Here is a 27292-nt window from a genome sequence, read left to right as displayed (position 1 = left end):
ATTCCTTTTTGGATCTTGAAGGATCAAAATTGGTTTTTAGTTGGAATTTGTGGAGAAAACATTTATTTAATAGGGTAAAAACAGCAGAACGAATACAAAAAAAATTTTAATAGGGTAATCATAAACAAGCAAACAAAATCAACCAATAAATAAATGTACAATTAAATGGCTCTTTAAATTCTGTACAGTAATATGCCTTTCACTCCTTTAAAAAAAAGAAATATCTATAATCATTTGACTTTATATATTAATTCTTAAATAAAGATAGGGAAATAAACCCTCCGGACCCCACTAAGGGACAAGGGTGTAAGAAAATGGATGGATGGATGGAAATAGGGAAATAATTCTAAGTATTGGTAGGGGTAGCCAGGCTGCCAGTAGGGGGCATCCTGTCTCTGACACTGTTACTTTTTGGGTCGCAGGCTGAACCCCTCTGTTTGGGAACCCCTGCATGAATGTGTGTTTTTGTTGGTGATCAGCGCTCAGGCTCACCATCTGCTTCTGCTTCATGTTGAGTTTCCGCTTCTGCAGAAAAGAGTTGAGCCCCTGCATGAGGTTCCCCGTGATGGACAGCATCAACACCACCAGGATGGAGGTGGTTTGCCCTGGTTTCACGAAAAGATCGGAGAGTGGTCATCATTCAAATCGACTCTGTCCTGTACGTGTAGATGTAGCAACAACAACAACGAAAACACTTACATGTGTGTGTTGATTTTTCTGTGGAGACAGATTTTGCATGATGAGCACAACTAGGTTATGAATAAGTTCATAGAATATTAGACTTTCCCTGGAAACAAATCATGCAATACTTAATAAAATTCAACAAATTGTAAGAAAAAAAAGATCCCTCGCAGTTTTACTGACATTACTTAATCTAGTGTTTTCCTTCTTATTATTTTCTTTCCAAAAATACTTTTTTTTTTTTTACAGCTGTTAGCAAGGAAGAATTAGCAATGAGGAAATATTCTGTTGTGTGAGACTTTTGAACTTATTTTTTTTATTTAAGTTAAATGTTTTAGCTTAATTTTCACATTAAATATTGTGTAAGTCATAACCATTAACTACGCATAAATTCACAGAACATAAACAACTATTTGACTTTGCCTGGACACAAAACATACAATATGTTTTTTTTAATGAAAATGACAAGTAAGGAAAGAAAAAACCTCTAGTGATGTTTAAATTTGTGCTTTTCTTTTAATTTTATTTGTAAAAACATCAACAGCTTACCTGTTCTTTGACCCATATGAGGCACTGGAAATGACAAAAACAGAAAATAATAATGTTAGAATTTTAAGCAAGCTTATTAATTACATTATTAAACAATTTATGCATGACATAATTAGTGGAAAAATAAGTAATGAAAAATTGCATAACCATCTCTTCTATTGGGCATTTTTAGTAAAATTACGGTAGGCTTCACAACAAATGTGCAAGGTGGAAGTCATGCAGCGTGAATATCAAAATATATTTTCAAAAACCTTATATTCATATACTGTGCGCATAAAGCAAAGTTTGGCAAGTGTCTACTTAAAATCTGTTCAATTTTGCATATTATATTGTTGCCATAATTGTTTTTAAGAACTTCAGCTTTAAGTAAGAACTATTAATTCAATTATGTTTGTATGGCATAACACTTATGATATTAAACACTTTAATAACATAAGTGTTAATAATCATTATGATTAGAATAATCATAATGATTATTATGATCAATGGCCAGCATACGTGTCAATACTGGCCATTGACACGTATGTATTGCTGCTATAATTGTTGAAGGAGTTTATTCTGGTCTGGCTAGAAATGTGTCAGAATATGCAATGTCTGTAGTGTAGGTGGCTGCATAGCCAAAAACCAGCTGGACTACCGTTGATGGTCATAAGGTAAAGGCAGTTTGCAAACAGAGTTGCAGTTATTAAAAATAATCAAAGAATCTCTTTCAGCAATGAAATGACCAAATAAAGTGGATAATCTTACCACTTTTCAAAGAACATGGCAAACAAGGGTCAAAGTCCGTTGGTGACTGTCGTGTTGCTGCATTTGACAATTGTGTTTTTCCTTTAGCTGTTGACTGTGTTGTTAAAGATAATTTTGACGTAGTTGGTGGAGATCTTGTTGACGTAGTTGTCCTACGTGATGTTGACGTAGTTGCTGGAGATGTTGTCAATGAAGTTGTGTTACGTGACGTTGGTATAGTTGGCGTGGATGTTGATGTAGTAGTTGGAGTTGATGTCGACGGGGTTGGTGGAGACGTCAACGTCGTTGTCCTACCTGACGATGTAGTTGTTGGAGATGTTGTCGATGTAGTTGTGTTACGTGACGTTGGTATAGTTGGGGTGGATGTTGATGTAGCGGTTGGAGTTGATGTCGACGGGGTTGGTGGAGACGTCAACGTTGTTGTCCTACCTGACGATGTAGTTGTTGGAGATGTTGTCGATGTAGTTGCGCCAAGTGATGATGACATAGTTGGGGTGGATGTTGTCATTGTAGTTGTTGAACATAATGTTGATGTATTTGGTGGAGATGCTGATGTGACTCCTGCAGATGTTCCATCTAAAATTACAACCATTCAGTAAGTTCAACAATATATAAGCGGAGAGTAAATGACAAAGATTCAAATAAAAAAATTTGTCTAAAAGGTAAATGTACACTGAACCACATAATAGTCAGGATTAGCTTTAACAAACTCTTTATAGTAAGTTTTCATACACTGGCAGCCTGGGACTACACTGTTTTTACTGATGATGATGAAAGTAACCCAGACAACCCCACATGACCCTATGAACCCCAAACCAAACTTCACAGTTAGGATGGTGTTCTGGGGTTTGAAAGCTTCTTCCTTTGTCCTCCAAATGTAAAGGTGGTTGGCAAAAGAGTGACCTCCTGGGATTCTCTGTGGGTTCAGTGGTCACAGTCTACATGACGTCTCTGGAGTTCTGTGAACAAGTCTCCAGAGATCCTCTGTGGGTTTCTAAATCCTTCCGGACCTTTTCTCCAGTTAATCTACTGACAAGACTCTCCGAGTTATCCCAGCCTCCTGGTTGTTCTCCAGATGAGGCTTTCCATCAGCTCCTGCACTTTTGTGCCAGCCTCCAGCGCTCTTACACTGCCACTGGTCTTCTGGACTTCTCCACCACTAGTGTACAGGTTGCCTCCCACAATTCATCCACTGACAATCCTTGGAATTTCAACATCAGACTTAGTCTCCTTTGCTCTATCAGGTGTCATCTGAGACATGGTTCTATGAATGATCATCTGAGTTTCCTGCCTAAACTCAGTTTTTTGGGGGGTATTTTTGATTTCAGGCCTTCCTGCCAAGACCCTTCCACCTATCCGTATTGGTTATTCTCTGATATTGTTAGTCTTCAGCTCCCTCTGTGTTCTGTGTGTAATTAGTGTCCTTCCCTCAGTCTGCCAACTTGCACTTCTCTACAGCTGTTCAACATTCGATTGATTATTGTCACCTCATTCCTTGGTCACTAAAGTCACTGCTTTCTGTAGTTCATTGCTGATTTCTTCTCTTACATCAAGTCTCATCCTAGTCCTGCTCTCCTTGTGTCCTCCTGTCAGTTTGTTTAGGTCCGTCTGCATTTTGGTTCTGCTGCAGCCACACAACACAACCAGTTGACCTATCAGAAGCTAACAAGGCTTTGAAATCATCACCTGAGCTTGGGCAAATAGGGCATCATAATTTCACAGTGCATTCACATCAGCCATGTTGAGGCTGCTTTAATGGAACTGTACTGATTCTTTTTAAAGTCTGGTTCATCTGGGGAGGTGTGAATGTTAACATGAGCCCTGGTCCATTTAAAAACCTAGGTCACGGTTCAGTTGAAGTGAACTCTGGAATGCATATGTGAATGGCAAGTGGTTTGGAGGCTGCTCCTAAAGAAGGAAGCAGACTAAAATGCAGTGCAATTTGGGAAAATAAAACCAAAATACCTATCCTGCTAGCAGGAGAAACGACTTGTGCTAAGTTCATTGTTGAAGAGTGTCTGTTTGGCAAATTTTCAAAGACAAAACCCTACAACCGCTAAAATCTGATGCTACTCCATTTTTGTTTACATTTTGTGAAGTCAGAAGTTGTGCTCAGTGTCTTCTTCATAGGTTTTCATGTAGTTTTCTACAGTGGTTCTTGGTGCAGCGCCTCCACAGGCGAAGAGAGGAAGTTTGTCAAAGGATCTGGTTTGTTTAATATTGTGCAGCGTGAACAAGATTCACAGCAGCTGAAAATGTAACAAATGCTGTAATTTTGGTTCCCAATTTGGATTAATTGGAGACCTCTTGATGCGGCCTAAATATAGGTATACCTGAAAAATTTTAATAAGTTAGTGGAGATGTTGATTCATCTAAAATCAACATATCCTACAACTTACTATGAATAAGTTCTAATATACCAATAAAGGCCCAAGAAACAAAAGGTATAATAAACCATGAAAGTCAGGAGTAGGAAAAGAAATCACATCACAGCTTTAACAAACTCTTAACAGAAAGTTTTAAAACACTGACATGAATAATTATGCGAACACAGTATATAAAAGTTAGTATTATTATACACCTAACGACTGGAAAAAATTTCAAAAACAATAATTGGGTAGAGGTTTGAATTTATTGTGGATTTTTTTCCCCCCAATCCACGCATATTAAGAAACATAATATAAACAGGGAAATGCAAGATGTTTTTCTCTGAGTCACTCAGGCCATGGAAAATGGCTTGAATAACCCTGAAAAGTGAAGGATGAATTCCGGATGATTAAGTTTAGCTCTGTTTACTGCTACACGTTTGTTGTAGTCCTCAGTGGAAAAATGAGACATCTTGATTCAATTTGTAAAAAATATACAAAAATAAAAAGAGACAAAAATTTCAATCACACAACAAGCTGGGTGTTACATCAAAGGATATAAATAGTGACCAGAAATTAGAGACCCAGAGTAAGAGCTCCTTTCAAATGATAGTTAGCAGTGGCGCCTGCTATGTCAGTTTTACTGTCATATCATCTGGGAACCATATCCAGTTAATGGATTGCTGCAGAGCTGATTGCCCTTCCATAAGTGACCATCTGGTTTTTGGTCACCTCTCTGAGTAAGACCCTCCTCCTACGATCATTCAGTCCCACGAAATGTTCCGGTGGTTCCAAACTGCCTCCATTTACCGAAGAAGGAAAGCTGCAGAAATCAATATTTTGCATCTGATTTATGCCTTGAATCAACCCTGCCTCTGAAGTCATTTCAGAGGCAAAGATTGTCCCAGTCGTGAATCTTTCCAAACCCTGCCCGTTTCAAAGACCTGTCAACATCTGGACTCCAAATACGCTGCAGAAAAATCTCCACTAGTGGAAACTTCCTTATAGTTTTTGAGCTTCAAATAAAGAACGTGAATACTTGACTTCTTACTTTATTTTTAGTTCTATAAACATTTGCTGAAATGTAAGAAAAGGGTGGAAAAAGAAGCCATCATTTATGTTATTTTCAGATCTAGCTTGCAGAGTTTTCAGAGACTCAAACCAAAAGTTGGATTTTCACAATATTCAGATTTCCTTTGGTGAACAAGTTCACATCAATTTTTAAAAACATTTTAGGGACTCTGATAGAGTTGTCAAACTGACTTATGTCATTTTTTAATAGCGATTTCCCTGGCATAGCATTTTGTCAGAAGAGAGACGCAGAGTAACTCCTAATTACCAACAATGATGATGTCTGATCAGCGTTTCAGTGACTATTGAAGGTTTGTGGACAAATAAAAAACAACAGCAGCAAAAAAAACAGGAAGAAACATCAACAAATGAGGAAAAATTAAACGTCGGTGAATTACATTATCAGGCGATAATGTAATGAGAAATGAGTCAAATGTTTGTTTTTTGCATGAAATGAGCCACAGTTAAATATTAAATGCGATTTCTAAAATCAGCGAGATTGTAAAGTAGTCATGAATAAAAAGCTTCATTGCTGACTTTCTAAAGTTGCAATTCCAATTTAGATTTTGCTGTGTTCAAATGAACGAATTTATTTATTTACTGCACCAGGTTAGAGCCTAACATGCTCATTTCCACTTGTAGTTCCCAAAACATGCAGTAACATTAAAATCCAAACATAGAAGGTAAAACACTGAACTAAATCAAGATGCTAAAACTTACCATTATCTAAATTGTTCCATAGCTGTTGCAAAGTATTGATCTCAGAACCTGAAACATACAGCATGGTTAGTTTATTTAGCAGAGCTGCATAATAAAAATATATGTACAATTGTCAGAGAACAGAAGACAATACAGTACTCAAATGTCCACATTAGGAAAAACAATAAAAGCTTAAGTGTACACTAACACCATAATGAAGTACTCACCGAAGTTTTGACAATCTCCATAGACTGAAAATGAGAAATATGAATATTAGTGATTGATATTACAATTAGAAATCATTTATTCACAATAAAAGCAATGATTGTCTTTAAATATTTGCTGCAATGCACTGTGACCAACAAACTGCATTCTGTATGTACCTCACTTGTATACAAAGTTAAATTTAAATCATTGTTGCGTATACATTCTTAGCAAACATAGCAGTTTCTCATGGCAATGAAGTAGTAAAGGACAAAGGCTCCCAAACTGCCACCAGGCAAAAACTTCCCATGTTGCGTTAGATCCACAAACATCAGTGGGTTTTATTGGAGTTTTATGTGCCAAACTGGCACAAGGTTTTTCCTGTGAAATAAATTAATAAAAACCACAAGCAAAGGAAACGCTATAATGTGGTGGTAAATGTAGGACCCAAACACAGAGACGGAGACGTCAACTGAATTTTGAATGAATCATGATTCAATGAAAAAAGGTGAAATACAAAAAACTTACAAAAAATCCCAAAACAAAACAAAAGCAAGGGCAAAAGACAAATAAGGAATCCAAAGAACATTAAGGCAAGAAAACACACGAAGAACATGAGGTGGAACCAGGAAGTGATAGAAGTAAATAAAAGGAACCGGCAAGAAGCGACCGAGAATGAAGTGATCGAATGCAAGTTCTTGAAAGCTGAACATAAGATCTAGGCTGATTAGCTAAATTATTACAGGTGTGAGTGGAGAGCAGAAGGCAGACTGAGGAGAGGGAGGGAGAGAGTGGCACAGGGGCGAGGGAGAGTACACAGGGGAACAGGAAATAAATCTAACACTACAGAATAACTAAAGAAACATCATAAAACTAGAGAAGCAAAGAATAACTACAACTAAGAAATAAACATAACTAGAAACACAGAGAAGAACTGAACTAAAGTAAAACGGGAACAAGACGGATCTAACCAAGAAAAAAAAACAAAATAATGATTAAGCTAGAATCAAATCAAACTACCAAAACAACTCAACAACCAGGATCCTAACACTTTGGAAGGTTTTCTCTCAGGATTGCTCTCTATTTACTTCCATCCATCTTCAGTTCTTTATCTAGAATCAGTTCTGATCCAATCTGATCGGTGCATCTTTTTCCACTTTACTATTTCCCCAATATGTCACAATAACCGGTTTTCCTATCAGAGTTGTTGATCTCGGCATCTTCACAAACGGTCCAATCAAAGCATCCAATCAAATCATTTGTTCTCAATAAATAATAATATGTTGGGAGGTCTGCTTCTTTGATCTCACTCTGTGCTTCAAATGATAAGGCACAATTGTTAGGTGTCATTGTTTCTTACTGTCTTTTGCGGACGGAGCTGAGTAATTCACATTGAGTAGTTTGGCATACAAACACCTGAAGTGAAACGCATGGATTTTGTGTTTCCCTTCAGTTGTCTGATTACACATTTCCTTTAGGCCCTGTAAACAAAGAAAAACATGATCAAAAACATCAACAGGTGGAAAAACAAGACAAGAAAAAGACACTGCCATCGAAATTCTGACATGTCCAAGAAATGCACTCACTAGGTCTTTAAAGCAATCACTGTCGATTTTATAAAATAATGTTCGATTTTTGTTTTTCCATACAGTGCAATTTAGGATTTTCTGCAAAAAAAGAACAGATAAATGCACACTCTTACAAATGAAGGTAAATGTGTAATTCATTGAAACGTACAGAATGGCTCATTCTCAAAGGTAATCATTGCATCATTAAGTTACCTCGGTGCTGGTGGCATTTACTAGGGTAATCAGATCAGTCATGTCTGTGCCGTTCTAAAATAAGCACAAAACAAGATAGAGAGACGATATTTACAGTTAATCCTTTCAGTTACATCATATGCAGATCATTATAACCAAAGCTGTGAGTAATGAACTATTATATTTAAAAAAATCTTTATCAGTATTACTATTTTCCATTAAGAGGTAAGAAGTAACAGGGCCGTGCAGAGATTCCCCCATTCAGGGGCCCCTAGAAATGGTTGAATTGTAAAACAGATAATAGAGCTAAACTTGTAGCATTCATTTATTGAGAATGGCATTGCTGTTAAGTTTTATTTAATGCATTCAGCAGAGAATAAATAAAAAAAACAAAAGTTTACTTTGTAAAAGTACAAAGAATCATCTTGATAGTTTGTTGTGTAACACAGTTACAGCATGGTGTGACTAAATCTACATTTACACACTGTTTGTGATGCTGATGGTCTTAGTAGGAGGGGGTCAGGGAGCCTAAATCATGATTCTGCCTAGGGCCCCATATTACCTTGAGCCGGCCCTGCATGAAGAGCCGCTGGAATCCCCCAGTGGCCCCTAAGCCAGTCCGCCGATGCTTTTGGGACATTTTGATTCATTTAATCAAAACTGGCTTTAATCTGTAGTCCAAATTACTGGTGCAGTATTTTCGCTGATGTTTACGTGATATTTTGTGAACTCCAAATGCTGTGGGCCGAATCTTCTTTTAACAGGAAGATTAGATGCCCCAGTCCATCTAGTCCAGCACTGGGGCAGCCTGATAAAGTTAAAGTCAGAAGTTTTCTCTGAGGTTCTGCAGTAACTGCTATTCGAACCTCAGGCCCAGATTCGGTCGGCGTTGTCCACGATTTGAGAGGGTGCAGCTCCACCCCCTCCTCCCGGTTTCTGAACAACATGGAGGCAGAGAAACTGAGAGTCATTATTAGACTGAGGGCAGCTAGATTAATTTATTTTGCCAAATAACTATATTTGGCTAAAGAATATTGTTGAGGGGCACAAGCAGGTCTCAACAGCTTAAAATAAAAATAATAACAATAATGATAATGCATTTATAAAGGGCACTCGGGGTGTCAGAATAAAAGGGGCGGGGCTCCCCCTGCACATGCCTGACAAGAAAGTTAAACGTTCATGAAATTTGATGAGATGCAAACACTTGATAGCTACGTTTGACTGACTGGCTAAACATTAAACTTTAACTTATGACGGATTACTTTTTTGCATTTGATGAACTGGAAACCAAAACAACTGAGATAAACAATTTAAAGCAAAAGAAAATCTAAAATTGGCCAAAATGCTTGCGATCAACCAAAGCTATTGTGTTCTCTGTTGTTGAGTGAGAACAGCGTTTTTACTGAATACAAGTACAAATGAACACTTGTCTGTTGGGAGTTTTACATACATATTATAGATGGAAAGGAGTTTCAGCATATTATTCAATTGACAGCATTTGCAAAAAAAAAAACCAACAACAAAAAAACAAAACACAGAACTTGTCATACCCAGTGTTCTATGGAGAAATGATCATGACACTCCTCATCTGACAGGCCGGTGAGACTTAAAAAAACCTAGAAAAATGTAAAGCAAAGTTATTATTTTTACTATAAATATTTTGTTTCTTGCATTCTATAACAATGATGGAAAAAATGAGTAGCTGGATTTATGTATGTGTATTAAACTGTTGTAGAAGCACAAAATGCAACATGTTGATACTTTGAGGCCCAACTGGCCCCTTGACAATCAAAGATGGCTTCCATGTTTCAAGATGGCCACCCAAAGGACCTCAAAGTTACATTTTTCTATTCATATTAAGATTTCTGGTCTAATTTATCACTTGGTTACGTTTTGTCTTTCAGTTAGTTTTGCTGATTGTCGCTGTTCACAGTCTTTGGATTCATTTCATACACGATTCAATGCCATTACTTCTTCAGTGCCTCACTTCCTGCTACAACATGACTACCTCCCTTTTAAATCGCCTTTCCCATCCAGTGTTCACTCTTAGTATACATTCCCCGTCCACTTTATTAGGTACAGCTGTCCAATAATTTGGCAGCATTCAAATTTTAATGTTGCGTGATAGAGACGTCATCTATTTGACCTTCTAGCTGTGGTGAAGACAACTTGCCTGAAGATTAGGGTGATTGCAACTTTACGTTCAAGGTGAGGATCAGAAGGGGGTTGAAATTTGATCTAAACAACCTTATTGCTGATTTCCAGACATGCTGCTCTACTTTGATCTTCACACACAATCATTTCTCAGAGAACCATCCATCCATCCGTCTCTCTCTGTCCCCGTCTTCTGCTCACATCAGCCATTAATTACATGCATTCCTTAAGATATTCACCATGTCACAGAGCTGAAATCAACTCTAAGTGATGTTCTGAACGTGGGAACGAGTTCACTCTACTTAAGTTCCCTTCACTAAACATACATGGAACCAATGAGTCAGTGGCTCAACCTGAGTTTGTGCTTTTTTGTCATTCCTTTCCACTCCTCCCACATCCTAATTTACATGCGATATCAATGTAAAATAAAACAAAAACAAACAAAACAAAACAAAAACCCGGCTAGACTACATAACCTTTTTTTTTTCTTCAAGCTACTCCTTTAATTCAAAACTTTTGTCTGTCAACATGTGATGTGACCTTTAAAGCTGTAAATGAATGAAAGAAGCCAATTAATCACTAAACAAATAAATAAATGACCAAATGGCCAATTAGACTGATTTAGTAGACAGCATCACATTCTTTAGCTTGTTTTATTATGCACCAGTAAAAATAATGATGACAGAATAAAATGTACAAATAAAAAAATCATGACGATTGTAAAACCATTGCACATGCTGCAGGCAAACATCATCAGAGATGATTTAGCACATAGACATCACAAGTCGTCTTTGAAGAAAGTCAGGGTTGTGTGACTAAACAAGTAATACTTACAAAGAACAAGAGAAGGCAGCGGGAAGCCATTCTGTTACCGTGACAATCCAGGTTTACTCTGTGATGAGAGAACAGAAGATACAAAGAAAGAAAACTTTAGTAACCAGTCCCAAGGTGGAACCATGTAATACGGTTGTATTAGGGTGAAATGAAAAGTTATTTTCTGGTATTCAGCGTCACAAACAACATCTGGCTCAACAGTCCTTCCTCACATCTTTAATAAAAAACAGAAATATTTGTACACACCAAATGCTAGACCAGAGACACTAATCAATAACTCAGATGTGTCAAGGGGAGGGTTGGAGGCGCTAGGAACGAACGCTCAGGGAGCCGACGGTGAGTAGATCTGCGTTTATTCTTCATCGTACACACAGATGACTCAGGTCAGATACAAGAGTACAACTTGCGGAGTCTTCCTCAAAAACTAAACTAAACTCGGAGGTACCTTTCCTCTACTCCGTTGAACACAGAAACTAAACAGCACAATGGTCAGACAACAATCCGGCGACATTCCGACGACGGCATTCTGACGACGATCCAGCGCCACACAATGGTGCACGCCGACTTAAATTACCAGGGGAACAGGTGAACGAGATTACCAATCAACAGAGGGTAAATGACCAGAATAAACATAGAAACACAGAATAAACCCCTAAACATAGAATGAGAATACAGAAATAAACCCAAAAGAACTGACATCATGACAAGATGCTCAAAGAATAAAACATCACAACAAACAGAGGGAAGAGTCGGAAGGCCAAAAAAAATAAATCTAAACTCAAACAGAATCATGACAAACTGAAAATAAGAAAAGTTTGGAGATTATCTCCATTTAAGCAGCAAAGCACACGCCCCAAACATTTATCTGATTTTAGTTCAGCTCAAAGCAAAGGTCACAATTCATGTCAGACAGACATTTTGATGCATTGAATTTACAAAAAACAATACAATTTTTCACATTTTTTCACATTTGCTTTATTGATTAAGTGATGAATGTACTTAGCAATCTATTGAGTGATGTGTGTGTGTGTGTCTTCAAAACTATTACTGCTCGTTTTTATTGGCGTGCTTTTTATGAAGGCGTAAAAAGGTCTTTCTAGGTAGAAAAAAAACAGGAAGAGTAAATATCTGGCAAAAAAAACAAACCCCTCAAATATTGAGGTTAATCTCAAAAGGTTTTTAGAATAAAACAAGAACATTTCTGAGATTTAACAAAAAAAGGTCACTTTTGAAACATCTTATGTAGAAAATGTCTGAGTTTCAAAAGTTGAACATTTTTTCATTTGAAACGGACATTTCCATGTTTTTCCTTGGACATTTCTTGCTGAGTCAAATATATATACAGATATTTTAGAATTACTCTCATTCACACTGTACAGTATATTTCATCTGAACTAATGGTAGCACAGAGAGTCTACGTGTTTATATTTAGACATGTTTTTTTCAGATATTATTTGTTTTAAAGGCCACAGATGTAGGACTTTTAACTTTTATTTATCTTCATTAATTTTGCACTTTTGTGCTGACCTGACAGAATCAAATGTTTTTGTTTGTTGTCACTCTTAATATTTATGCCACTAAAGGAAATAATGAAGCGTATCACCCCATCATGCTGTCTCTGACTTTCCGCGGTGAGTTTAGTCAGAACAAACAAACAGGAATGTCACTTTGTGATCCTCCTACTTACCCTGTGTGTGTTTGAGGGTAATTATGTGTGCCGTACTGTAGCAGTTAGTGAGTATGTGTGTTTTTAACCATTAAAGAGAAGAGCAATTAAATCCAAGAGAATTATAAACCACACCAAATGTGTCGTTTGGGATAATGGTTACGCCCCGATAGACCGGATACTTTTCATGGTTCCACCAAAAATACGCTTGATTCAGTTTTAAGATTTCACTGGAATCAATCTCTTATAGTTGCTATATTGTACAGACTGTGTGACATGAAGACATCACAGGCCTCACAGAACACCAGCAGAAAGATTGCAGACTTCATAAAGGGTCGTAAAATAGAAAACAGTTTATTTTGCTGACAGTTTAATTTCCAGTCAACCTTAACTGTCAGGGTCTTGGATTGTTTTTGCTTTAGTTCGGTCTTTTGTTCCAGCATTCCTGTGTGCTGTAGCTGCATCTCCATTACAAATGAGCACAAAGTTTTGTCAATATTACCCTAATGTACGAAAAAAAAAGAAAAAACGTAAATTTCAAAATTGCTCGTTTGTTTTAAATGAAAAGGACAATTAAAATCACATGTGAACTGTCATGATGTCAGTTCTTTTGGGTTTATTTCTGTATTCTCATTCTATGTTTAGGGGTTTATTCTGTGTTTCTATGTTTATTCTGGTCATTTACCCTCTGTTGATTGGTAATCTCGTTCACCTGTTCCCCTGGTAATTTAAGTCGGCGTGCACCATTGTGTGGCGCTGGATCGTCGTCAGAATGCCGTCGCCGGATTGTTGTCTGACCATTGTGCTGTTTAGTTTCTGTGTTCAACGGAGTAGAGGAAAGGTACCTCCGAGTTTAGTTTAGTTTTTGAGGAAGACTCCGCAAGTTGTACTCTTGTATCTGACCTGAGTCATCTGTGTGTACGATGAAGAATAAACGCAGATCTACTCACCGTCGGCTCCCTGAGCGTTCGTTCCTAGCGCCTCCAACCCTCCCCTTGACAGAACGATCCAGCCATACTCCGCGCTCATGTTCTCCTCCACGGCTGGGGGAGGATGAGTTGTGGGGATTTTTCTACGGGGACCGAGAGGACTTTTTTCCGTGGGGTGTCCCCTGGTCGTCTGAAGGAGGACTGACACGATCTGTTCATCGACCTGAGCCGACATCTCACGCTGCAGGGTCTCTCCCCCGAGGGGCCGTTGCGGCCTCGAGTTTCCCTGCCCGGGCCACCGGGTTGAGGGTTCCAGAGTACAACTTAACTGAGCCGCTTGCCACCTCATCACTGGCTCCAGTCTCATCGAGTGGGTTGGGACTGAATACCTACCCCGACGCTTCGCACCACTTCCGCGAAGGTGGGGGAGACGAGCCCTCCTGTAATGAAGATGGTGGGAGGCTCCTGGTGGGTTTTCTCTATGGCAGGGGTGTCAAACTCCAGTCCTCGAGGGCCGGTGTTATGCCCAGAAAAGCCCGCCTGCCCAAATTTGCATCCCCTGTCGCGGGAGCGCGCATCGCTCTAAACTCTCGCATATTGACGAGGAAACGGATAAAAATATGACCGAAGAGAAAATTTTAAAGATAATTGTAACATTATCACGTTTCTCAACCGTGTAATCCCTAATACGGTGGGTTTTATTTCGCAAATTATTTGAAATAAATACGGTTTTTACACTTTTATTGACACAATGAGTCGAACTTTTTTTCAGTCCGTGTCTGTTGTAAACGTTCTCCGCAAATGGTTTGAAATTCTCTGCTTTGTCTTTTGATATCATAATAGCTCAAAAGCATTACAACAGAGAACCATTATGTAGAACATTTTATATCATGCTTCACTTCTAGTCTGTTAATGTAGGAGGAAATGCAACTTAATTTATGAGCCTGAAAATATTTGCATCCGTCTTGTTGATATGAAACTTATAGCATTAGCTCAGAGAACAAGTGTCATTACGTAGAAGAGATTAAATCATTTCAGCTCTTTATTTCCCCCAATTAGCACAGGGATGCATGTTTTGGCAATATAGATTTTGAGCCTGCCACAATATGCATTCCTTCTCTATTCCCCTCAAATATTATCCTATCGATATAAAACATATACCAGCAGTTATTGGAACTACTCAGATTATGTAGAAAAAAATATTTCACTATTAACTCTTGAATTCTTTAAATTAGCACAGGGATGCGTTTTTGGGCAAATTTTCAGCCTGCCAAAATATGCATCCCTTATCTATTCCCCTCAAATATTATCCTATTGATTTAAAACTTATACCAGCAGTTCTTGGAGCTACTCTCATTATGTAGAAATAGTTATTTTACTTTTAACTCTTTATTTCTCAAAGTTAGCACAGGGATGCATTTTTGGGCAATATGGATTTCCAGCCTGCCAAAATATGCACCCCTCTCTATTCCCCTCAAATATTATCCAATTGATTTAAAACTTATAACAGCAGTTCTTGGAGCTACTCTCATTATGTAGAAAAAGTTATTTCACTCTTAACTCTCTAATTCTTCAAATTAGCACAGGGATTCATTTTTGGGCAATATGGATTTCCAGCCTGCCAAAATATGCACCCCTTTCTATTCCCCTCAAATATTATCCAATTGATTTAAAACTTATAACAGCAGTTCTTGGAGCTACTCTCATTATGTAGAAAAAGTTATTTCACTCTTAACTCTCTAATTCTTCAAATTAGCACAGGGATTCATTTTTGGGCAATATGGATTTCCAGCCTGCCAAAATATGCACCCCTTTCTATTCCCCTCAAATATTATCCAATTGATTTAAAACTTATAACAGCAGTTCTTGGAGCTACCCTCATTATGTAGAAAACGTTATTTCACTCTTAACTCTTCAATTCTTCAAATTAGCACTGGGATCCATATTGCCCAAAAATGCATCCCTGTGCTAACTTTGAGAAATAAAGAGTTAAAAGTAAAATAACTATTTCTACATAATGAGAGTAGCTCCAAGAAATGCTGTTATAAGTTTTAAATCAATTGGATAATATTTGAAGGGAATAGAGAGGGGTGCATATTTTGGCAGGCTGGAAATCCATATTGCCCAAAAATGCATCCCTGTGCTAACTTTGAGAAATAAAGAGTTAAAAGTAAAATAACTATTTCTACATAATGAGAGTAGCTCCAAGAACTGCTGGTATAAGTTTTAAATCAATAGGATAATATTTGAAGGGAATAGAGAGGGGTGCATATTTTGGCAGGCTGGAAATCCATATTGCCCAAAAATGCATCCCTGTGCTAATTTTAATAATTAGAGAGTTAAGAGTGAAATAACTTTTTCTACATAATGAGAGTAGCTCCAAGAACTGATGGTATAAGTTTTAAATCACTATAATAATATTTAAGGAGAATAGACAGGGGATGCGTATTTTGGCAGGCCATCCATATTGCCCAAAAACGCATCCCTGTGCTAATTTGAAGAATTAAAGAGTTAAGAATGAAATAACTTTTTCTACATAATGAGAGTAGTTCCATGAACTGCTGTTATAAGTTTTAAATCAATAGGATAACATTTGAGGGGAATAGAGAGGGGATGCATATTTTGGCAGGCCATCCATATTGCCCAAAAATGCATCCTGTGCTAATTTTAATAATTAGAGAGTTAAGAGTGAAATAACTTTTTCTACATAATGAGAGTAGCTCCAAGAACTGCTGTTATAAGTTTTAAATCAATTGGATAATATTTGAGGGGAATAGAAAGGGGTGCATATTTTGGCAGGCTGGAAATCCATATTGCCCAAAAATGCATCCCTGTGCTAACTTTGAGAAATAAAGAGTTAAAAGTAAAATAACTATTTCTACATAATGAGAGTAGCTCCAAGAACTGCTGGTATAAGTTTTAAATCATTAGGATAATATTTGAGGGGAATAGATAAGGGATGCATATTTTGGCAGGCTGAAAATTTGCCCAAAAACGCATCCCTGTGCTAATTTAAAGAATTCAAGAGTTAATAGTGAAATATTTTTTTCTACATAATCTGAGTAGTTCCAATAACTGCTGGTATATGTTTTATATCGATAGGATAATATTTGAGGGGAATAGAGAAGGAATGCATATTGTGGCAGGCTCAAAATCTATATTGCCAAAACATGCATCCCTGTGCTAATTGGGGGAAATAAAGAGCTGAAATGATTTAATCTCTTCTACGTAATGACACTTGTTCTCTGAGCTAATGCTATAAGTTTCATATCAACAAGACGGATGCAAATATTTTCAGGCTCATAAATTAAGTTGCATTTCCTCCTACATTAACAGACTAGAAGTGAAGCATGATATAAAATGTTCTACATAATGGTTCTCTGTTGTAATGCTTTTGAGCTATTATGATATCAAAAGACAAAGCAGAGAATTTCAAACCATTTGCGGAGAACGTTTACAACAGACACGGACTGAAAAAAAGTTCGACTCATTGTGTCAATAAAAGTGTAAAAACCGTATTTATTTCAAATAATTTGCGAAATAAAACCCACCGTATTAGGGATTACACGGTTGAGAAACGTGATAATGTTACAATTATCTTTAAAATTTTCTCTTCGGTCATATTTTTATCCGTTTCCTCGTCAATATGCGAGAGTTTAGAGCGATGCGCGCTCCCGCGACAGGGGATGCAAATTTGGGCAGGCGGGCTTTTCTGGGCATAACACCGGTGTCCTGCAACTTTTAGAAGTGCCTCTGCTGCACCACACCTGAATAGAATAATTAAGTCATTAGCAAGGCTCTGGAGAACTGAGGAGGTAATTAAGCCATTTGATTCAGGTGTTTTGTACCTGTGGCACATCTAAAAACTGCAGGACGGCGGCCCTTCAGGACTGGAGTTTGACACCCCTGCTCTATGGGGTCCTATTGGAACTGTTCCAGTCTGTATCGGAGAGGATTGAGAATCCTGCTCCGGAGTTTCCAGCAGTTCCAGAGTTCCAGTCTGTGTCGGAGAGGATTGAGAATCCTGCTCCGGAGTTTCCAGCAGTTCCAGAGTTCCAGTCTGTGTCGGAGAGGATTGAGAATCCTGCTCCGGAGTTTCCAGCAGTTCCAGAGTTCCAGTCTGTGTCGGAGAGGATTGAGAATCCTGCTCCGGAGTTTCCAGCAGTTCCAGAGTTCCAGTCTGTGTCGGAGAGGATTGAAAATCCTGCTCCGGAGTTTCCTACAGTTCCAGTGTTCCAGTTTGTGCCGGAGTTTCCTACAGTTCCAGTGTTCCAGTTTGTGCCGGAGGGGATTGAGAATCCTGCCCCAGCATTTCCGGTATTCGAGACCGTTCCTGAGCTGCTCCTAAATCCTGATCTGGAGCTTCCATCGGATTTGGCGTTCTTACATGCGCCGAGGGAGTTCCGTGACCCTGTTCCAGAGTTGACGGTGGTTCCTGAGCTTCTACCTGTGCCAGAGGAGTTCAGAGATCCTGATCCGAAGTTTCTGGGTCTTCGGGAGCCCTTACCTGTTCCAGTGGGGTCCTGCGATCCTGTTCCGGAACTCCTGGATGTTCCAAGTTCCCGGTCTGCTTCCTTGGATAACTGTGGCCCTGAGCCTGAGACCTCGAGTCGTCCCGAGGGTCCACAGGCTCCGGAGTTCTCTGACGTTCTAGCTCCGGGATTTCAAGTGATCCCCAGATTCTTGCCATCCGGTTCGAGGAGGCTAGTTTCGGGGCCAGTGGACATTGCAGCTTTAGATGACCGCATTGAGCCCGCACGGGCGAGGGTGGGTCGTGGTCCTCAAACGGCTTGGAGACGCCGTCTGCTCTATGGATTTCGCTGTGCAGTACGCGGTCGGACCTCACGTCGACAGCCGGGCTGGTCGCCTGAGGTTAGGCGAATCTGGCGTCGACGTCTGGGTCGACCACCGGAAGGACTTTGGGCATCACGATGGCGGCCAGGCCGTCCGCCTGACCTGAGACGGACTAATGTCCGGGTCCGCGTTTTAGTTCTGTGGAGTCAACATGTTGATTTTCCGGTTCACGGACTCTTGGGGTGTTTTCTTAGGTCTGTCTCTGTGACAGTGTTTTTTGTTTTTTTGCTCTGCCCCACGTCAGTTTTGGGTCGCTTTGGACTTGGTTCTTTCTTCCAGTTAGTGGGGTTCGGATGATGATTGTTTGTTTCTTTTGTTTGGGCGTCTGGTATCCGCCCTTAAGGGGGGGATTCTGTCATGATGTCAGTTCTTTTGGGTTTATTTCTGTATTCTCATTCTATGTTTAGGGGTTTATTCTGTGTTTCTATGTTTATTCTGGTCATTTACCCTCTGTTGATTGGTAATCTCGTTCACCTGTTCCCCTGGTAATTTAAGTCGGCGTGCACCATTGTGTGGCGCTGGATCGTCGTCAGAATGCCGTCGTCGGAATGTCGCCGGATTGCTGTCTGACCATTGTGCTGTTTAGTTTCTGTGTTCAACGGAGTAGAGGAAAGGTACCTCCGAGTTTAGTTTAGTTTTTGAGGAAGACTCCGCAAGTTGTACTCTTGTATCTGACCTGAGTCATCTGTGTGTACGATGAAGAATAAACGCAGATCTACTCACCGTCGGCTCCCTGAGCGTTCGTTCCTAGCGCCTCCAACCCTCCCCTTGACATGAACAAGTGCCGCGCCTTGATCCTTCAACTACTTCCTGTTTGGTTCGTAGTTTGTCAGTAATAACATCTGGTTGTTGATCATGTCTGTCCTATCATGTGGAAAAGTGTTTCCACTGCAGTTTTGCAAAATAAACCAATTTCATCAAGGCCAAAAAATATATATATATATATTTATACCAGCGGCAAACTTTTAATAAAAACAATTAAAAAAAACCTAGTTCTTTTTCAAATTCGCCGTGTTTCCATTAAGCAAATTTATTTATTAAGGGTCAAATTGAGCAACTGTATCAGTGCAAAACCCAACTGTTATTTGTACACCTCCTCTCTTTTCTTGTCCTTTGCTGTTTTTGCAGCTGATTCCTGTTTTTATTCACTCTGTCAACTCAACAGCCTGGACCTGCTGCGTGTGGGTCCACTCATCACTCCACCAATAACTAACTACGACAATAACCGTCTCCCACTGAATACCTCACGGTTCATGTCTTCCTTAGATTAAAGGTTTTCTTTTGGACAAAAAATCTCAACGATGCAACAAAGCAGAGGACTGTTTCACAAACCCAGAGTGAGAGACAGAGCCAGGGTTGGCATGGCACCATCAGTTTATCCTGGCTTTCTGCGTTTCACAAGGACCAAACCAGACTCAGGAGGCGTGACTGAAGTAATTCCATGGTTTTCTTCAAGAGATGTTGAGATCGATCAGCAGGTAAATTGCGTACTCCATACACACCAAACCAACATCTTTTGATGGAGGATAAAAACTTCACAGAACCACTTATTAAAGCTCCCAAAGGATCCTTCTAATGTTTTCTTGCCTAATAAACGTGTAATAAAGCTCGAGGGGACATGCTGCTGATCTGTATCATGTTTTAGGTATGTTGCAGTTGTTGCAATTCCCACGGCATCCGGCAGCGCCTCAACAATTCAACTGTCAAAACTGAGGACATTATTATGTAATTATCACAGCTCAACTGTCAACCAGAACCAAAGTTTACCTGAAGACATTCTGTCTCCGCCTGGGACTGGAGTGCCTTGATGGCTTTCTGTAATCTAAGCATGTCGGTTCCCATGAAGACACATCAAAACCAATGTTTAAGCAAAACAGCCCAAGCTGAGTCCAGGTGAAAGTTGAACATGCTTAAACCTTTCAAGATTCGCAGAGCGTACGGAGAGTATTCAGACATCTTTACATTTTTCCGTTGGAGCCATTTGCAAAAATAAAAAGTTTATATTATTTCTTGTAAACGTACACTCAGCATCCCATCTTGATAGAAAACAAAAAAGAAAAACTGAAATATCAGACGGTCACAAGGATTCAGAGTCTTTGCTCAGTGTTGAGTAGAAGCTCCTTCAGAGCTGGTACAGCCAGGAGTCCTGTTGGGAATGATGATGCAGCAAGTTTTCCACACCTGGATTTGGGAATCCTCTGCCTCTTCCTGCAGATCCTCTCTAGTTATTTCTCAGTCTGTGAGTCTTTCATGTGTTATTCATCAAACTATGCAGGTTTTCATGTGCCTGTTACTGAGGAGAGGCCTCCATCAGGCCACGCTGCCATAAAGCCCTGCCTGCTGGACGGCTGCAGTGATAGTTGTGGAACTTTCTCCCGTCTTTCTGCTGCATCTCTGGAGTTCAGCCACTGTGACCTTTGGCTTCTTCTCACATGATAACTCAGTTAACTGGACGGCCAGGTTTAGTTGGAGTTCTGCTCGTAACAAACTTCTTCCCTGTAAGGACCATGGAGGCTCTTAGGAACCTGGAGTTCTACAGAACCTCTTGTGGCGCCTTGTCCAGATATTTTGTAATCTTTGCCACAGTTCTGTCTCTGAGTCATTGGGCAGTTCCTTCCACCTCATGATTCTCATTTGCTCTGACATGAACTGTGAACTGTGAGGTCTTGTATAGACAGGTGTGTGTCTCTCCTAATCAAGTCTAATCAGATTAATTAAAGTAGAACCATCTCAGTGAGCAGTGGTGAAAGTAGTTTTAAATTCTTGGGGGTACTATGACAAAAAAAAAAAGACAAAAAAAATTATATATATATATATTGCTTTGGAGTTTCTGTGCTGATTAAATTTTTGCGAAGCGATAAAAGCTGGTAGCTCTTGCATTGTTAAAGAATGGAGCTGTATTTCCCTCAACCCACTGGCTGCAATGTTGACACCTTGAGATGCCATGAGACCTAAATCCTGAACATCATGGCATGGAGTGCATCCCAGTTTTCCATGTCTGGCATATAACCATTCATTTTATCTTTTAAACTGGTTCTATTGATCCTGTGTCCAGACAGAGGGATAATCAGTAGCCCAGCATCATGACCTGTTTGTTCTGAAGATCCTGCAGCTTCCACTTCTCTTCCTAACATGGCGCCTCCTCACCCTGACTCTCACACTGATAGGAGGAACCACTGAGCTCTGTTAGGTTAAAGCTCATCTTCTGAAGTTGGGATATTTTTCCTCCTACAGGTTCCAGAGGAATCACCTCAAACCAGATGTTGGACTGGATTTTATTTCAATGTCATTTGTGAATGTTAGCTTCTCATTTTCAACAGCGGAGCTATAAAAGTTGAAAAAGGTTATTTTGGAGAAAATCTCATCAACATCAATATTTCCACTAAATAAGAGGCAAAAAAATTGATAAAGGAAAAGCCTCTCAGACTCTGAGCCCGACAGCACCAAACAATTTTTTTATATTAGACAATTAAATTTCATATAATTATCGCGGTAATTATATGCCATTTGCTTGTTAAATGCTTAATGAAACATATTTACCGTGTTTGATGTTTGGTGTAAATGATGTATTCTCACAAAGAACGAGGTAATTAGTCCAAGTTTGTCGTTTATTGAACATTCAGAAACAGCAGCGGCTGTGACGAGCCACAGCAAAGGTAAAACAACCTGAACAGGTGAACAACTCAAAACCACTAGCACCTTTTTACTCTCCATCTCTCTCTGTCATTTAAGCACACCCGTTGCCATGGCAACCTCCTGCGCTCCACAATCCGACCTGAGATTACGTTAAAAGCATAACATTCAGTCCGTTACTATATCAGGTTTGCAGGCTTGATATTTATTTTGCTATCATTAATAATCCTCCCTGAGCACAGCAGTGGTTGATTAGTTCATTTTAAACTCCTGCTCTACTAGTAATGGAACCGAAACGCACAGAATTGCGCAACACCTTGTTGAAACAATAATTACTGAGATTATTATTGTTGTTGGGTCATTAATTTGAAAACGTTTTGTTGATTTTTTAGTTGTTGGTCTTTAATAAAGCTCTGAACGTTTTGATAACCCAGTCAGAGCAGGACGTGCTGGTCTCAGCCTCCTGGCTGCGTTCAGTTTGTCACCTAATGCCGAGATCCACTCAAAACCTTCCGTGATCGACATATTGCACCGCTGCTCTAGCAAAGCACAAAGAGTTCAGAAACAATGTGAAATGGAAAAAAAAGCTATTTATTAACTGATTAAGTCGTGTTTTAGATTGTTCTTGAAAAACTAATCAGTCACGGCTGATTAGTGGGTGAACTCACTGCTCCACAGTGAACCCATTGATGTTTTTACAGCAGACAGCCGCTCCCCTCTCTTGCAGGTACTGCGTATCCCCGCTAAATCTTTTAGGGGTACGCAGTACCCTGCTGTACCCCCTTACTTTCACCCCTGTCAGTGAGGATCACAAGAAATGGACAGCAGCATGTGAGTTAAACATGACTGCCACAGCAAAGAGTCTGAATACTTTTGACCGTGTGATATTTCAGTTTTTCCTTTTTTAGTAAATGTGCAAAAATGTCTACATTTCAGTTTTTTCAGGATGCTGAGTGTACATCCATGAGAAATAATATGAACTTTTTTTGACTTTAGCAAATGACTGCAATGAAACAAAGAGTGAAAAATGTAAAGGGGTCTGAATACTTTGCGTATTGTAACTATCCTGCTAGCGCTTTCCAGACGACAGACCGATTCTCCTGGACTCTAACATTATCTGCTCTGTCTAATTACAGATGCGTGACCAAGATTCATGGTCATAGGAGAACAACAAGCACTGAACGGTGGAGTGAGTTTTTGGTAAATTTGGAAAAAAACCAAAAAGCATACTTTGTAAAAGTTGCCTACTGAAGCTTTGACTGACATGTAACTGGCTTCAACTGTATTGAGGAAACTGTGGAGTCCACATTATTAATAAATGATCTTATGGATGTCTCCCTTCTTTTTGTTGGCCCACTGAGTGAAAGAGAAAATATGACAAATGGTCATTGACCATTAGAGCACCACATGTGAGGTCAGACCCAAAACGGAAACTAACAAGGACCAGCAGCTTTGTGTAAAAAGTAGTGCCTTCCTTCCTCATTATCCCCATTAAACATCACATGGGGGTTATGTAAGTGGAGAAGTGAGGAGATGACATATTTATTTATTTATCTATTTATTTATTATCAATGTTTAATGACGCCTTGCATGGAGCAGCTGAGGCCCCTTTTTAATTTTAAAAAGGGGCAGAATTAAAATCATTCTGCATAATGATTTGAGTTGACATTTTACTGTCCTCCAGTAGCTAAAAGGTCACAGAGGTCTGACAAGGAGACCAACAAAAATCCAGTCCGGTAAGTTACTTTTAGAGACTCAAGAGCTCGCACTATTAATCAGGCTCACAAAATAATATACAGAGCCCAGTAATGACAGTAAAGAAAAAAAAAATTCCAGTAAAAAGTTTTTATAAGACTATTTTCAGGAGTTTGCCTCAAACTCAGGAGTCGCATTAATGGAATGTTTTCCGTATTTGACAGGTTTTTTTTGTTTTGTTTTTTTATGACGAAAAAATTTGCAGCCCGTCCTTCATTTGACAGGTTATAATTCACACCCTTAACTGACGCACACGGGCAGAGATTCTAGACATTACACAAAGAGTTAATCGCAGAGGCAACTAAAATCAATCAATAAAAAATCCTTTCTGAATATCATCTCATGGAAACTGAACTAAATGCGTCTTGCTGACCGGGAGCTGACAGCGTGTTGAAAAGTTATGGACAGGAAACTTTGGAGCGTCTGGTTCAGAAGTGCATTGGTAGAATCACACAGCAGACTGGTGATGCCTCTCATCACCTGCTTGCAGTAGTTATTCAAATATATTGTTGCTTTAAGGTACCTGAGGTTCACAATTTGACACCGTTGACATGAACCAACCGCTGAGCAGTAATTGCCAGCGGCGTTTTGAGAAAACCGCAGATGATTTTATAGAAGAGTTATGGATTCAACATGTTGGAATGACGCCCAACTTTTATGATGTGTGGTGCTGTAAGAGCTCTAATGGAGCCAACTGCACATCATCAGAAAAAAACAAAACCAGACCGTCATCCTCCTACCACTTCCTGTCGTCTTCTTCGTTTTTTATGCCAGTAGTAACGTCTGGCTGTTGATCACATGACTGGTGTGATGCGAAAAATAGAAAAAAAAGTTCCATTGCAGCTTGACGGAAAACATCCGTTTCGACATGGTAGAGAACATAACAGACACAAAGGTCAACCTAAATTACATTTTGGAAGTTGAAGCTGCTGTTATGTTGGTTTAAACATCACAACATAAAAGTTGTCACATATTTTTAGTAAATGTGTGTTTTTGTTTTTGCTCTCTCGTGTGTGTGTGTGCGTGTGTGTGTGTACAGAGATTCTTAAGGTGGAATTCAGTGTCCTGCTGCATCGAGACCAGGTGTGTCACTTCACCATGGAGTTAGGTTTGTTTCCATCCTGAATGATCAACTGATCCCAGATAGTAAATTTATCTTCTTTTAGAAATTTGGTCATCGTCATGAGTTGGAAAAAAAAGAGTGTATTTCAGTAGTGTGAGATTAATCGATATCATCACTGGGATATTGCTGCCATGTTTCAGTTGTAGTGGAGCCAGTCAGGAAAGCCGCCTGTGAGCTGGAATGTTGTTTTTTTTAGCCGTGTTGGCGACCGGCAGGTTCCTGCACCTAACTTCACAAACTGTTCCTGGTTCCTCTCAGCGGCTGCTGAACTTTAGAACCACCGCTCTCGGCAAACCAAACAGACAGATCAACGTGCCGGTATGGTGGACAAGGCTTTGCGTTTTCACTTATTTAGTTTTTATTCCTATGATGTTGCCCATGGACTTTCTGCACAAATATAAAATCATATTCCCAAAGAGGTAGCTACATTTTACCTAGCTTGGTTGATTTAGAATAATTTTTTTTTGTACGCAAAATTTTTTCTTTTGTTATTATTGTTTTAAACGTGTGTATAAATGAGTTTCCCCAGAAGAGATTCACTTATTCCTGGATTTTTCTGTGAAACGTAACGCCAAAGATATTTCCTCAAAATTGGCCTGCAAACATATTTTTTCATAGAGCATATTTAAAATATCTGAAATAATAATAAAAAAAGCCATATTAACCCAGAGCTCTGCCTTAGCTGTTTGGTCTCCAGCTCCTCCAGCAGTTAGCAAACACCTGGCGAGACTGCGGCTCTGCGGACGCTCCTAAGAACGATTGTAAACAATGGATGGAGTCCATGGAGCCTAAAAATATCTTCCACAATCAGAGGAGCCAACACAAGTTCCGGTTTCTACTTACATGCTATGTTCCTAAAAGATGGACTAAGTGCTTTCTGTGTACTTTTTGGTTCTGTCCTGGACTCTCAGTTTCAAATGTCAGCAGTTTTATTGTTGAATCTGTGAAAAGGCATGACAGAAATCATACCTCCTGGTTCTGGCTTGTTTTGATTCTGCAAATCCAGTTTTGCTTTCTGGTCAAACTGAGCCTTTTAGGTAGTGGAGCAGGGCAGGAAATGGATTTCTGCCGCCACTCACACAAACCCAACTGCATTAATGTGTTTGTTTTTCATCCAAGCCTCCCCTCAGAGAGCGGCAGGGGAACGGTTTCCTTCCACAGCCAAACGACTCAGGAATGAACATGTTTTACATAATTTCTTTTACACAAATATGTTCATTACCTTTTTATCAGGTGTGTGTGTGTTTTGTTTAATCTCTGCAGCTGAGAAATTTAGAAATTCTTAAGAATCCTCTCTGCTTTTTAAAAAAACAAAAAAAACAAGTCTAAACTCATTTCTTATTCACTTTCTTAGATATTTGTTTTATTTTCTGGGAAATGTTACCTCTCCTCTAAAAAATTCCTGACCGCTATTTACAGGGGTGAAAGTAGTTTTAAATTCTTGGGGGTACTATGACAAAAGTTTCTGTGCTGATGAATTTTTTTGCGAAGCGATAAAAGCTGGGAAGCTCTTGAATTGCTACAAAATAAAGCTGTATTTCCTTCAGCCCACTGGCTGCAATGTTGACATCTTGAAATACCTTGAGACCTAAATTCTGAACATCATGGCATGGAGTACATCCCAGTTTTCCATGTCTGGCATATAAACATTCATTTTATCTTTTAAACTGGTTCTATTGATCCTGTGTCCAGACAGAGGGATAATCAGTAGCCCAGCATCATGACCTGTTTGTTCTGAAGATCCTGCAGCTTCTACTTCTCTTCCTAACATGGTGCCTCCTCACCCTGAATCTCAGACTGATAGGAGGAACCACTGAGCTCTGTTAGGTTAAAGCTCATCTTCTGAAGTTGGGATATTTTTCCTCCAACAGGTTCCAGAGGAATTACCTCAAACCAGATGTTGGACTGGATTTTATTTCAATGTCATTTGTGAATGTTAGCTTCTCATTTTCAACAGTGGAGCTATAAAGGTTGAAGAAGGTTATTATTTTGGAGAAAATCTCATCAACATCAATATTTTCACTAAATAAGAGGGAAAAAAATTTGTTTGAAAGAGGAAAAGCCTCTTAGACTCTGAGCTCAAAGGGAGAAGCCAGAAAGCACCAAACATTTTTTTAAAAATTAGACAATTTAATTTCACATAATTATCGCGGTAGAAACCATTTGCTTGCTAAATACTTAATGAAACATAGTATACTCACAGATGAACGAGATAATTAATCCAAGTTTGTCTTTTATTGAAAGTTCAGGAACTGCAGCAGCTGTAA

General features: G+C 39.2%; 1 protein-coding gene across 9 annotated transcripts in view; it reads right to left on the bottom strand.

The window, feature by feature from the left end:
• Positions 1 to 27292, bottom strand: part of LOC103468302 (uncharacterized) — a 39764-nt gene that overhangs the window by 4229 nt on the left and 8243 nt on the right. The window contains exons 1-12 of one of the 9 annotated variants that reach the window (XM_081609597.1): positions 13992 to 14977; positions 11066 to 11126; positions 9628 to 9693; positions 8099 to 8152; positions 7904 to 7984; positions 7678 to 7798; positions 6341 to 6364; positions 6135 to 6182; positions 1978 to 2553; positions 1231 to 1254; positions 700 to 717; positions 493 to 605 (exon numbers count right to left, since the gene is read on the bottom strand). In XM_081609597.1, coding sequence (XP_081465723.1) covers positions 493 to 605; positions 700 to 717; positions 1231 to 1254; positions 1978 to 2553; positions 6135 to 6182; positions 6341 to 6364; positions 7678 to 7798; positions 7904 to 7984; positions 8099 to 8152; positions 9628 to 9693; positions 11066 to 11095 — 1155 coding nt within the window. In that variant the 5' untranslated portion in view covers positions 11096 to 11126; positions 13992 to 14977. The other 8 variants (XM_081609599.1, XM_081609600.1, XM_081609601.1 and 5 more) reach the window with 8 other exon arrangements.

The sequence above is a fragment of the Poecilia reticulata genome, chromosome 8 (genome assembly GCF_904066995.2).
Source record: "Poecilia reticulata chromosome 8, P_reticulata-male-v2, whole genome shotgun sequence".
NCBI classification, from domain to species: domain Eukaryota; kingdom Metazoa; phylum Chordata; class Actinopteri; order Cyprinodontiformes; family Poeciliidae; genus Poecilia; species Poecilia reticulata.
The sequence above is the reverse complement of the archived record's forward strand: the minus strand, read 5'-3'. Positions and strand labels throughout refer to the sequence as shown.